Source organism: Oncorhynchus tshawytscha, linkage group LG18 (genome assembly GCF_018296145.1).
Source record: "Oncorhynchus tshawytscha isolate Ot180627B linkage group LG18, Otsh_v2.0, whole genome shotgun sequence".
NCBI lineage: Eukaryota > Metazoa > Chordata > Actinopteri > Salmoniformes > Salmonidae > Oncorhynchus > Oncorhynchus tshawytscha.
This window is the reverse complement of record NC_056446.1, coordinates 46,910,961-46,924,749: the sequence shown is the minus strand read 5'-3', so window position 1 is coordinate 46,924,749 and position 13,789 is coordinate 46,910,961. Positions and strand designations below refer to the sequence as shown.

The following is a 13,789-nucleotide window of genomic DNA, read 5'->3' as shown; positions in this document are numbered from 1 at the left end:
TTTAATAGAAAATCGTGATTTACGTTTTTGGGAAAAAGTGAATTCTACCATAGAAACATAGGTGCCTAACAAATATGCTTTATTTAATCAGTTAATCATGGATTGATTTGACCCTCAATCAGTGTCCGGGCCCGGCTGGCATTTTTGGGCAAATTATGGTACCGGTAGTGACGTGCCTGCATTTCCAGAGAGTGACACATATGGTCAGCAACAGTTCCCCGGTCTGTAACTGAGCCTTGGTTAAAGTTCAACGTGGCAACACTGCGTCGAATTGTACCGAAGGTCACTTTACTTCCAATGCCAAACTCTGCAAAGATTTGCCCCACATACTCACACAGATTACCGTAGGGTTGACCGCAGGATGTGAAAAAGAACAGTTCTGTGTCTGAGGTCATTCCACTCAGATGAGGCCTGATTCGATGGAATCGTTGAAGCCAAGTGTATTCCTCCTGACATAGAACAATTCTGCACTCCCCGAAGCTATAGTTAGTTTTGTGGGAAGCTACACACATCTGATAACCCCCACCTTCCGGGGTTACTTCACTGAAATCACTCACACTAAACATTGTGACTGGGGATCATCGAGTGCCATTAAATATGGCCAACCGGCTGGACATGAGAGCTGCAAACCTACGCCTGTCAGAGCAGGTGGCACGTTCCTCCAGCCTACTGAGAACTGCAGGAATGGCTTGATTGCTTAGCTCAACAAAGCGTTTTAACTCCGCAGCGCTGAGCACCTCATCCCTGCAGCGTTGGCGGAATTTTGCCCTATGCGTTGCCTGGCTCTGCCGCGAGTCCCTGTCCATCTTCGCCAAGCAGAGTAACATCTTTCGTATTGCAACGAGCTTAGCTTGCATACCATTTGGCCGGAACTGAATAAGATAATTGAGGAAACCTCTAACATCGGCTCGGTACATTTTTAACGTGGATGGTGCCAAACCACGGCCGTCACATTGAGCATACCACTCAGACACACGTCTGTAGTTATCCAGAAAACACAGTCCTTCATCGGCCTTGCCCTCCGACATAATGCGGAGGAATTCCCGTACTCGGGACATACTGGTGCGACTATTGTCAATTCGTTTAACTGAAGGGTGTATACCCACAATATAGTGTTCATACTCAGTCAAAATTGCATTACTCCAAACCTGAATTCGGGACGGCACGCCGCCGTCTTCATCACTATCGCTCTCAGTGGAAGTCGCCACGACGCAGCCTTGCTCCCTCGGATCCGAGCACAGTTCACTGCCGACCTGACTGGTTGGCTGCACCGCCGCCGAAGAACCTGCCGTCTGATCCCCCTCGTCCACCAGCTGCTGCTCACCCTCGTCCACCAGCTGCTGCTCACCCTCGTCCACCAGCTGCTGCTCACCCTCGTCCACCAGCTGCTGCTCACCCTCGTCCACCAGCTGCTGCTCACCCTCCCACCAGCTGCTGCTCACCCGTCCACCAGCTGCTGATCCCCCTCATCCACCAGCTGCTGCTCACCCTCGTCCAACAGCTGCTGCTCACCCTCGTCCACCAGCTGCTGCTCACCCTCGTCCACCAGCTGCTGCTCACCCTCGTCCACCAGCTGCTGCTCACCCTCGTCCACCAGCTGCTGCTCACCCTCGTCCACCAGCTGCTGCTCACCCTCGTCCACCAGCTGCTGCTCACCCTCGTCCACCAGCTGCTGCTCACCCTCGTCCACCAGCTGCTGCTCACCCTCGTCCACCAGCTGCTGCTCACCCTCGTCCACCAGCTGCTGCTCACCCTCGTCCACCAGCTGCTGCTCACCCTCGTCCACCAGCTGCTGCTCACCCTCGTCCACCAGCTGCTGCTCACCCTCGTCCACCAGCTGCTGCTCCACGGACAACTCGCTTTCTAAACACTGCAAAATCGCAGGGTCCTCCGGCCGCGGTTCAAGCACTGATTCAGACTGCTGTCTCTCAGTCGAAAACCGGCTAAAATGCATAGCATTCGTCCATTCCATAGTACCGAACTTAAGTGCATGTACAGACTTCAAATGTCGATCTAGCCGCACTATATTCTGTTTGCAACAAGTCCACAGTCGCGTCTTGGTCTGCTACTCATAGCTTCTCTCTCCTGCCTTCCTCCGTGTCTCTTTGTTTGCTCCACCTAACCCTAACCCTCTAACCCTAACCCTAACCCTAACCCCGAGGACCGGACCTGCATAAGGTACGCAACTCAAGGGTTTTGCCTGATCCTACGTCGAGTTGACAGACCTACCTAAACCTAACCTTAACCACTCTAAAAACCCTTACCTAAACCCTAAACCTAACCTTAACCATTCTAAAAAACTATACCTTACCCTAAACCTAACCCTAACCTTAACCACTCTAAAAACCCTTACCTAAACCCTAAACCTAACCTTAACCATTCTAAAAAAACTATACCTTACCCTAAACCTAACCCTAACCTTAACCACTCTAAAAACTATACCTAACCCTAACCCTACAGACAGACAGTCTTTTAACCCAACCAACGGGTTAATCTACAAGTGGGCAACAATGGGGCCTACTACTTTGGCCGGCCGCGCCCGGACCCCTCCGGCCTGCGCGTATATGATGTGGAGTGCACACCCCTCCCTTCCCCCCCTTCGGCTTCCACGTACCAGAGATGGAAGTGGATCAACCGACTCAAAACTAGAAACTAACCCTAACCCTAACCCTAACCCTAACCCTCTAACCCTAACCCTAACCTAACCCTAACCCCTAACCCTAACCCTAACCCTAACCCCTAAACCTAACCCCTAACCCTAACCCTAAACCCCTAACCCCTAACCCTAACCCTGACCCTGACCCTAACCCCTAACCCTAACCCTATTGAACCTATCCCTAACCCTAACCCCCTAACCCTAACCCTAACCCCTAACCCTAACCCCAACCCCAACCCTAACCCTAACCCCTAACCCTAACCTCCATAACCCTAACCCCCCTAACCCTAACCCTAACCCTATCCTCTATACCAGGTTTCTTGCAGGATGACAATGTCTGTATTACCGATTTCTTTGGTGAAGTCCGGGTTCCTGCCCTTTAGGCCAAAGGCAGATGACCTCAGGCCTTGGATATTCCAGGATGATATAGTGAAGGCTTTTTGTTCCATAGAGTGTCCAATGTTGTTGGTCGTGGTTTGTCCTCAGGCCAGTAAGTGTGAGCAGAGCCTGCTGAGCATCTGGTACATGCCATTGGCTTGGGCGAGTGTGAGAGTGGGGATTGGGACTGTTTGCCCGCTCACTACCTGGGCGTATGTGTGGCTTCCATAGTCTGTCTGTCTATCTATCTGTCTATCTATCTGTCTATCTATCTGTCTATCTATCTGTCTATCTATCTGTCTATCTATCTATCTATCTATCTATCTATCTATCTATCTATCTATCTATCTATCTATCTATCTATCTATCTATCTATCTATCTATCTATCTATCTATCTATCTATCTATCTATCTATCTATCTATCTATCTATCTATCTATCTATCTATCTATCTATCTATCTATCTATCTATCTATCTATCTATCTATCTATCTATCTATCTATCTATCTATCTATCCTTCAGAAAGTATTCAGACCCCTTGACTTTTTCCAAATTTTGTTACGTTACAGCCTTCTTCTAATATGGACTAAATAAATAAAAATTCATCCACAATATACTCACAATACCCCATACTGGCAAAGTGAAAACAGTTTCTGAGAAATTTTGCTGATTTAAAAAAATAAACAGAAATTCCTTATTTACATAAGTATTCAGACCCTTTGCTATGAGACTTGAAATTGAGCTCAGGTATAGCCTGTTTCCATTGATTATCCTTGGGATATTTCTACAACTTGACTGGAGTTGACCTGTGGTAAATTCAATTGATTCAACATGATTTGGAAAAGCACACACCTGTAAATATAAGGTCCCACAATTGACAGTGCACGTCAGAGCAAAAACCAAGCCATGAGTATTCAATCAACTGTTTATATTCTAACAAAGGGATTCACATCCAGGATCTGTTATTATACGATACCACATGTTCTTGTATATTTTGTTGTATGCAATTATGTGCGTGTGTGTATTGATTGGTTGATTTATTGACCCACACACTACACAGGAACTAGTAGGAAGGAACATGTATCAATAGTTTTTATTGAACACAGGTATTTTAGAAGGTATGGTTTTAACATACAGTATATGTAATTCAAAGCCTACAAGAAAAGTTATTTAAATATTTATATATATATCTATACAAATGTTTATGAAGGGTCAAAGAGCTTGTATCATAATTGTAGTTCTGGGGAGTGTACAAAGATAGACATGCACAACAAAATGTTTCCATGGCAACTGAATAGTCACCTTTACAAAATGGCAGAGTCTCAGAAATCTGGACTCACACACACGCACGCACACACAGGCACACACACAAGCACAGGCACATGAACAACACACTCTCACCAACATAGTGAACCCAGTCTCACACTCTCACCAACATAGTGAACCCAGTCTCACACTCTCACCAACATAGTGAAACTAGTCTCACACTCTCACCAACATAGTGAAAGTAGTCTCACACTCTCACCAACATAGTGAACCCAGTCCACACTCTCACCAACATAGTGAACCCAGACCACACTCTCACCAACATAGTGAACCCAGTCCACACTCTCACCAACATAGTGAACCCAGACCACACTCTCACCAACATAGTGAACCCAGTCCACACTCTCACCAACATAGTGAACCCAGTCTCACACTCTCACCAACAAAGTGAACCCAGTCCACACTCTCACCAACATAGTGAACCCAGTCCACACTCTCACCAACATAGTGAACCCAGTCTCACACTCACCAACAAAGTGAACCCAGTCCACACTCTCACCAACATAGTGAACCCAGTCTCACACTCTCACCAACATAGTGAACCCAGTCTCACACTCTCACCAACAAAGTGAACCCAGTCTCACACTCTCACCAATATAGTGAACTCAGTCTCACACTCTCACCAACATAGTGAACCCAGTCTCACACTCTCCCCAACATAGTGAACCCAGTCTCACACTCTCCCCAACATAGTGAACCCAGTCTCACACTCTCACCAACATAGTGAACCCAGTCTCACACTCTCCCCAACATAGTGAACCCAGTCTCACACTCTCACCAACATAGTGAATCCAGTCTCACACTCTCACCAACATAGTGAACCCAGTCTCACACTCTCACCAACATAGTGAACCCAGTCTCACACTCTCCCCAACATAGTGAACCCAGTCTCACACTCTCACCAACATAGTGAACCCAGACCCCAGTCTCTTGGTTCTAAAACGGTAAACATAATAATGGCATTAATTGCACTGTTCAGGTGGAGACTGGAGGGAGAACGTACTGTGTGTATGTGTGCGTATGTGTGTACATGTGTACCCCGCTCCTTTCCCGTTGACTCCCAGATGGCACTGACCAGAAGTCCCTGTCTCTACTTCCTGTTGTTCAGAATGAATAAATGTCAGTCTCCACAGAGATTAGCTCCTCCTCCCAGGGATCAAACCCTGACAAACACAGGCACAAACACTGCACAGCACAGGGAAAGGGCTACTCTGTCTTTTCAGCTTTGCCGTCTTTATTGAGCAGCTCGCTGGTTTTCCGGACAGTTCCGGTCTTTTCAGTCTCCTGACCAGAGGTTTTCCCAGGGTTCCCGGCGGCAGAATGTTTATCCAGGAAGTTGAGCATCTCACTAAGAACGGTCTGGAAGGTGCTGAGAGCCGCGCACACTGCCGGAGTCCCGAATCCATGGGTGATCAGACTGGGGAACACAAATACATGAAGACATAAATAAACACTACATATATAGATAGACATTTTATACATTATATATACACTATATACACATTATATATACACTATACAGTGTATTCTGAAAGTATTCAGACTACTTCCCATTTTCCACATTTTGTTACGTTACAACCTTATTCTGAAATTGATTAAATCATTTTTTCTCCTCAATCTACACACAATAGCCCACAATGACAGAGAAAAAACACTTTTTTTTTTTTTTGCAAATGTATAAAAAATCTAAAAAGTATCCAGACCCTTTGCTAATGAGACTCAAAATTGAGCTCAGGTGCATCCTGTTTCCATTTATCATCCTTGAGATGTTTCTACAACTTGATTGGAGTCCACCTGTGGTAAATTCAATTGATTGGATATGATCTGGAAAGACACACCTGTCTATATAAGGTCCCACAGTTGACAGTGCATGTCAGAACAAAAACCAAGCCATGTGGTCAAAGGAATTGTCTGTAGAGCGCCGAGACAGGATTGTGTCGAGGCACAGATCTGGGGAAGGGTACCAAAAAAAATCTGCTGCATTGACTGTCCCCAAGAACACAGTGGCTTCCATTATTTTTAAATGTAAAAAGTTTGGAACCGCTAAGACTGTTCATAGAGCTGGCCACCCAGCCTAACTGATCAATCGGGGGAGAAGGGCCTTGGTCAGGTAGGTGACAAAGAACCCAATTGTCACTCTGACAGAGCTCCAGAGTTCCTCTGTGGAGATGGGAGAACCTTCCAGAAGGACAACCATCTCTTCAGCACTCCACCAATCAGGACCTTATGGTAGAGGGGCCAGACAGAAGCCACTCCTCAGTAAAAGGCACATGATAGCAAGCTTGGAGTTTGCCAAAAGGCTCCTAAAGGACTCTCAGACCATTTGAAACAAGTTTCTCTGTCAGAGTGGCCATCGGGTTATTGGTCACCTTCCTGACCAAGGCCTTTTACTCCTCTAGAAAGAGTCTCGGTGGTTCCAAACTTCTTCCATTTAAGAATGATGGAGGCTACTGTGTTCTTGGGGACCTTCAACGCTGAAGAAATGTTTTGGTACCCTTCCCCAGATGTTTGCCTTGACACAATCCTGTCTCGGAGCCCTACGGACAATTCTTTCCACCTCATGGCTTGGCTTTTGCTCTCACATGCGCTGTCAACTGTGGTACCTTATATAGACAGTTGTGTGCCTTTCCAGATCATGTCTAATCAATTGAATTTTCCACACGTGGACTCCAATCAAGTTGTAGAAACATCTCAAGGATGATCAATGTAAACAGGATGCACCTGAGCTCAATTTCGAGTCTCATAGCAAAGGATGTGAATACTGATGTAATAAAGGTAATTGTGTTTTTTACTTTCAATACATTTGCAAAAATGTATTCTATCCTGTTTTCACTTTGCCATTATGGGGTACTGTGTGTAGATTGATGAGGATGTTTTTTTATTTAATCTATTTTAGAATAAGGCCTGAATAATTTCCGAATGCACTGTACACTATATAGACACAATATACACTATATATACATTATAAATACACTATAGACACTGCAGACACGACACACACTATACAAACACTATAGATATACAGTACCAGTCAAAAGTTTGGACACACCTACTGATTCAAGGGTTTTTCTTTATTTTTACTATTTTCTACATTGCAGAATAATAGTGAAGACAAACTATGAAATGACACATATGGAATCATGTATTAACCAAAAAAGTGTTGATGTAATCAAAATATATTTTACATTATTCAATGTAGCCACCATTTGCTATGATGACAGCTTTGCACACTCTTGCCATTATCTAAACCAGCTTCACCTGGAATGCTTTTCCACCAGTCTTGAAGGAGTTCCCACATATGCTGAGCACTTGTTGGCTACTTTTCCTCCCTGCGGTCCAACTCATCCCAAACCATCTCAATTGGGTTGAGGTCGGGTCATTGTGGAGGCCAGGTCATCTGAAGCAGCACTCAATCAATCTCCTTCTTGGTCAAATATCCCTTTCTCAGCCTGGAGGTGTGTTGGGTCATTGTCCTGTTGAAAAACAAATGATAGTCCCACTAAGTGCAAACCAGATGGGATGGCGTATCACGGCAGAATGCTGTGTTAGCCATGCTGGCTAAGTGTGCCTTGAATTCTAAATACATCACAGGCATTGTCATCATTTAAGCACCATCACACCACCTCCTCCGTGCTTCACGGTGGGAACCAAACATGTGGAGATCATCCGTTCACCTACTCTGCATCTCACATTGACAGTTGGAACCAGAAATCTCAAGTTTGGACTCATCAGACCAAAGGACAGACTTCCACAGGTCTAATGTCCATTGCTCATGTTTCTTGTCCCAACCAAGTCTCTTCTTCTTATTGGTGTCTTTTAGAAGTGGTTTCTTTGCAGTAATTCGGCCATGAAGGCATGATTCACACATTCTCCTCTGAACAGTTGATGTTGAGATGTGTCTGTTACTTGAACTCTGTGAAGCATTTATTTGTGCTGCAATCTGAAGTGCAGTTAACTCTAATGAACGTATCCTCGGCAGCAGAGGCAACTCTGGGTCTTACTTTCCTGTGGCGGTCCTCATGAAAGCCAGTTTCATCATAACGCTTGATAGATTTGCAACTGCACTTGAAGAAACTCTCAAATTTCTTAATGTTCCATATTGACTGATCTTCATGTCTTAAAGTAATGATTCACTGTCGTTTCTCTTTGCTTATTTGAGCTGTTCTTGCAATACTATGGACTTGGTCTTTTACCAAATAGGGTTATATTCTGTATACCACCCCTACCTTGTCACAACACAACCGATTGGCTCAAACACATCAAGAAGGAAATTAATTGTTAACCTTTATCAGGCACACCTTTTAATTGAAATGCATTCCAGGTGACTACCTCATGAAAAGTAGCCACTCTTTGCCTTGATGACAGCTTTGCACACTCTTGGCATTCTCTCAACCAGCTTCATGAGATAGTCACCAATGCATTTCAATTAACAGGTGTGTCTTGTTAAAAGTTAATTTGTGGAATTTTTTAATTCTTAATGCGTTTGAGCCAATCCGTTGTGTTGTGACAAGGTAGGGGTGATATACAGAAGATAGCTCTATTTGGCAAAAGAGCAAGTCCATATTATGGCAAGAACAGCTCAAATAAGCAAAGAGAAATGACAGTCCATAATCCCTTCAGACAAGAAGGCCAGTCAATGTGGAAAAGGGTTAGAACATTGAAAGTTTCTTCAAGTGCAGTAGCAAAAAACATCAAGCGCAATGATGAAACTGGCTCTAATGATGACCGCCACAGGAAAGGAAGACCCGGAGTTACCCCTGCTGTTGAGGATAAGTTCATTAGAGTTACCCCTGCTGTTGAGGATAAGTTCATTAGAGTTGCCCCTGCTGTTGAGGATAAGTTCATTAGAGTTATCAGCCTCAGAAATTGCAGCCCAAATAAAAGTAACGGACACATCTCAACATCACCTATTCAGAGGAGACTGTGTGAATCAGGCCTTCATGGTCGAATTGCTGCAAAGAAACCACTGCTAAAGGACACCAATAAGAAAGACGAGCAATGGACATTAGACAGGTGGAAATCTGTCCTTTGGTCTGATGAGTCTCTGCATGTGTGGTTCCCACCATAATCAATGGAGAAGGTGTGATGGTGTGGGGGTGCTTTGATGGTGACACTGACTGTGATTTATTTTGAATTCAAGGCACAATTAACGTGCATGGCAACCACAGCATACTGCAGCAATACGCCATCCCATCCAGTTTGCTCTTAGTGGGACGATCATTTGGTTTTTAACAGGACAATGACCCAACACACCTCCAGACTGTGTAAGGGCTATTTGACCAAGAAGGATAGTGATGAGTGCTGCATCAGATGACCTGGCCTCTACAATCACCCGTTCTCAACCCAATTGAGATGGTTTGGAATGAGTTGGACCACAGAGTTTATTTATTTTTATTTCACCTTTATTTAACAGGTAGGCTAGTTGAGAACAAGTTCTCATTTACAACTTGGACCTGGCCAAGATAAAGCAAAGCAGTTCGACACATACAACAACACAGAGTTACACATGGAATAAACAAACATACAGTCAATAATACAGTAGAACAAGGTAAGGCAATAAATAGGCCATGGTGGCGAAGTAATTACAATATACCTTTTAAACACTGGAGTGATAGATGAGCAGATGATGATGTGCAAGTAGAAATACTGGAGTGCAAATGAGCAAGATAAATAAATAAATACAGTATCTGGATGAGGTAGTTGGATGGGCTATTTACAGATGAGCTATGTACAGGTGCAGTGATCTGTGAGCTGCTCTGACAGCTGGTGCTTAAAGCTAGTGAGGGAGATATGAGTCTCCAGCTTCAGTGATTTTTGCAGTTCGTTCCAGTCATTGGCAGCAGAGAACTGGAAGGAAAGGTGACTAAAGGGGGAATTGGCTTTGGGGGTGGCAAGTGAGATGTACCTACTGGAGCGCGTGCTACGATTGGGTGCAGATATGGTGACCAGTGAGCTGAGATAAGGTGGGAATATACCTAGCAAAGACTTGTAGATGACCTGGAGCCAGTGGGTTTGACGACGAGTTTGAAGCGAGGGCCAGTCAACGAGAGTGTACAGGTCGCAGTGGTGGGTAGTATATGTGGCTTTGGTGACAAAACGGATGGCATTGTGATAGACTGCATCCAATTGGTTGAGTAGAGTGTTGGAGGCTATTTTGTAAATGACATCGCCAAAGTCGAGGATCAGTAGGATGGTCAGTTTCACGAGGGTATGTTTGGAAGCATGAGTGAAGGATGCTTCGTTACGAAATAAGAAGCCGATTCTAGATTTAATTTTGGATTGGAGATAATAATGTGAGTCTGGAAGGAGAGTTGACAGTCTAGCCAGACACCTAGGTATTTGTAGTTGTCCACATATTCTAAGTCAGAAGTGTCCAGAGTAGTGATGCTGGATGGGCAGGCAGGTGCGGGCAGCGATCGGTTGAAGAGCATGCATTTAGTTTTACTTGCATTTAAGAGCAGTTGGAGGCCAAAGAAGGGCTAGAAGTATACAGAATGGTTTCATCTGCGTAGAGGTGGATCAGAGAATCACCAGCAGCAAGAGCGACATCATTGATGTAGACAGTCGGCATGAGAATTGAACCGTGTGGCACCCCCATAGAGACTGCCAGGCCCTCCGATTTGACACACTGAACTCTATCAGAGAAGTAGTTGGTGAACCAGGCGAGGCAGTCATTTGAGAAACCAATGCTGTTGAGTCTGCCGATAAGAATGTGGTGATTGACAGAGTCGAAAGCCTTGGCCAGGTCGATGATTACAGCTGCAGAGTAATGTCTTATCGATGGCGGTTATGATATAATTTAGGACCTTGAGCGTGGCTGAGGTGCACCCATGACCAGCACTGAAACCAGATTGCATAGCGGAAAGGTACGGTGGGATTCAAAATGGTCGTTAACTTGGCTTTCGAAGACCTTGGAAAGGCAGGGTAGGATAGATATAGGTGTGTAGCAGTTTGGGTCAAGAGTGTCTACCCCTTTGAAGAGGGGGATGATCACGTCAGCTTTCAAATCTTTTGGAATCTTAGACAATACGAAAAAGAGGTTGAACAGGCTAGTAATATGGTTTGCAACCATTTCGGCAGATAATTTTACAAAGAGAGGGTCCAGATTGTCTAGCCAGGCGAATTTGTAGGGGTCCAGATTTTGCAGCACTTTCAGAACATCAGCTATCTGGATTTGGGTGAAGGAGAAATGGGGAGGCTTGGGTGAGTTGCTGTGGGGGCTGCAGGGCAGTTGACCGGGGTAGGGGTAGCCAGGTGGAAAGCATGGCCAGCTGTAGAAAAATGCTTATTGAAATTCTCAATTATTGTGGATTTATCAGTGGTGACAGTGTTTCCTAGCCTCAGTGCAGTGGGCAGCTGGGAGGAGGTGCTCTTATTCTCCATGGACTTTACAGTGTCCCAGAACTTTCTTGAGTTTGTGCTACAGGATGCAAGAGTGAAGGAAAAGCAGCCAACAAGTGCTCAGCATATGTAGGAACTCCTTCAAGACTGTTGGAAAAGCATTCCACGTACAGGTGGTTGAGAGAATGCCAAGAGTGTGCAAAGCTGTCATCAAGGCAAAGGGTGATTTGTTTAACACGTTTTGGGTTACTACATGGTTCCATATATGTTATTTCATAGTTTTGATGTCTTCACTATTATTCTACAATGTAGAAAAAAGTACAAATAAAGAAAAACCTTTGATGTGTCCAAACTTTTAACTGGTACTGTATATCTGTATATCCACTATGTCGACACTACATACACAATATAGACATTATATATATTCTAAATAGACACTATATACAATATATATATACTCTATATAGATATTATCTACAGTATATAGACACTATATGTACAAAAAGACACTATGTTTACACTAAAAATAGATTATTTAGCTACTATATAAAGACTATATGTACATTATATAGACACTATATAGACACTATATAAATAAATACTATATGACCATTATCTGACACGTTATATACACTATGTTTACAGTATATGTACATTATATAGACACTATATAAATACTACATGTACTTTATATAGACACTATATATACACTATGTCTACACTATATATACATTATATAGCCACTATATAGCGAATATATATATATATATACACTATATATGCACTTAATATACTACATACACAAAATAAACATGATATCAGCTATATAGTCAATATATACTCTACATATACACTATATAGATACTATATAAACTACTATATGAACTATATAGACAATATATACTCCACATATACACTATATAGATACTATATAAACTACTATATAAACTATATAGACAATATATACTCTACATATACACTATATATGCAACATATACTCTATATGTACCGTATAGACACAATATAAACACTATATTTGTCACGACTTCCGCCGAAGTTGGCTCCCCTGCCTGTTCGGGCGGTGCTCGGTGACGACGTCTGTTTGTTTAGTCTTATTAGTTTCACCTGTGTTTCTGTTGTTTGGTTTAATTAGCTTCCCTATATTTAGTAGGTAGGCCTGCCCTTGTTTTGTGCGGGATTGTCTTTATGTTACGCGTGTGCATGTTAGGTAGTGGTGGATTGTCTTTATGTTACGCGTGTGCATGTTAGGTAGTGGTGGATTGTCTTTATGTTACGCGTGTTCATGTTAGGTAGTGGTGGATTGTCTTTATGTTACGTGTGTGCATGTTAGGTAGTGGTGGATTTTCTTTTCTTTAACTGAGCACCCTGTGGTTTTTGGGTTGTCTCGTTGTATGTCCCGCGCCCTGTATTTGTTGGGCTTATTATTTTGTTGTGCCTGAGTAAAGCACTTAACCTCAGTGGAACTCTCTCTGCGTCTGATTCCTGCACCCACCTAGTCCCTTTCCTGCACCCACCTGACAATATTCACTGTATGCACAATATGTAGACACTATTCATACCATATATACACACTATATAGACATTATATAGAAGTTATATAGACACTATATAGACACAATATGTATATATATTATTTAGACACAATATTGGCACTGTTCAAAAGTTTTGGGTCACTTAGAAATGTCCTTGTTTTCCATGAAAACTAACATGAATTGTGTTGCAAAATGAATAGAAAACATAGTCAAGAGGTTGACAAGGTTATAAATAATGATTTTTAATTGAAATAATAATTCTGTCCTTTAAACTTTGCTTTCTTCAAAGAATCCTCAATTTTCAGCAATTACAGCCTTGCAGACCTTTGGCATTCTAGTTGTCAATTTGTTGAGGTAATCTGAAGAGATTTCACCCCATGCTTCCTGAAGCACCTCCCACAAGTTGGATTGGCTTGATGGGTACTTCTTACGTACCATACGGTCAAGCTGCTCCCACGACAGCTCAATAGGGTTGAGATCTGGTGACTGTGCTGGCCACTTCATTATAGACAGAATACCAGCTGACTGCTTCTT

The 13,789-nt window shown here is 43.4% G+C and overlaps 1 protein-coding gene across 1 annotated transcript in view; it reads right to left on the bottom strand.

Annotated features, from left to right (window-relative positions):
- Positions 1-5,559: 5,559 nt before the first annotated feature.
- tfap2d (transcription factor AP-2 delta (activating enhancer binding protein 2 delta)) overlaps positions 5,560-13,789 on the bottom strand; it is a 33,676-nt gene continuing 25,446 nt past the window's right edge. Inside the window, exon 8 of the mRNA XM_042301154.1 lies at positions 5,560-5,778. Within this exon, the coding sequence (XP_042157088.1) occupies positions 5,568-5,778 (211 nt within the window). The 3' untranslated portion in view covers positions 5,560-5,567. The remainder of the gene's footprint in view (positions 5,779-13,789) is intronic.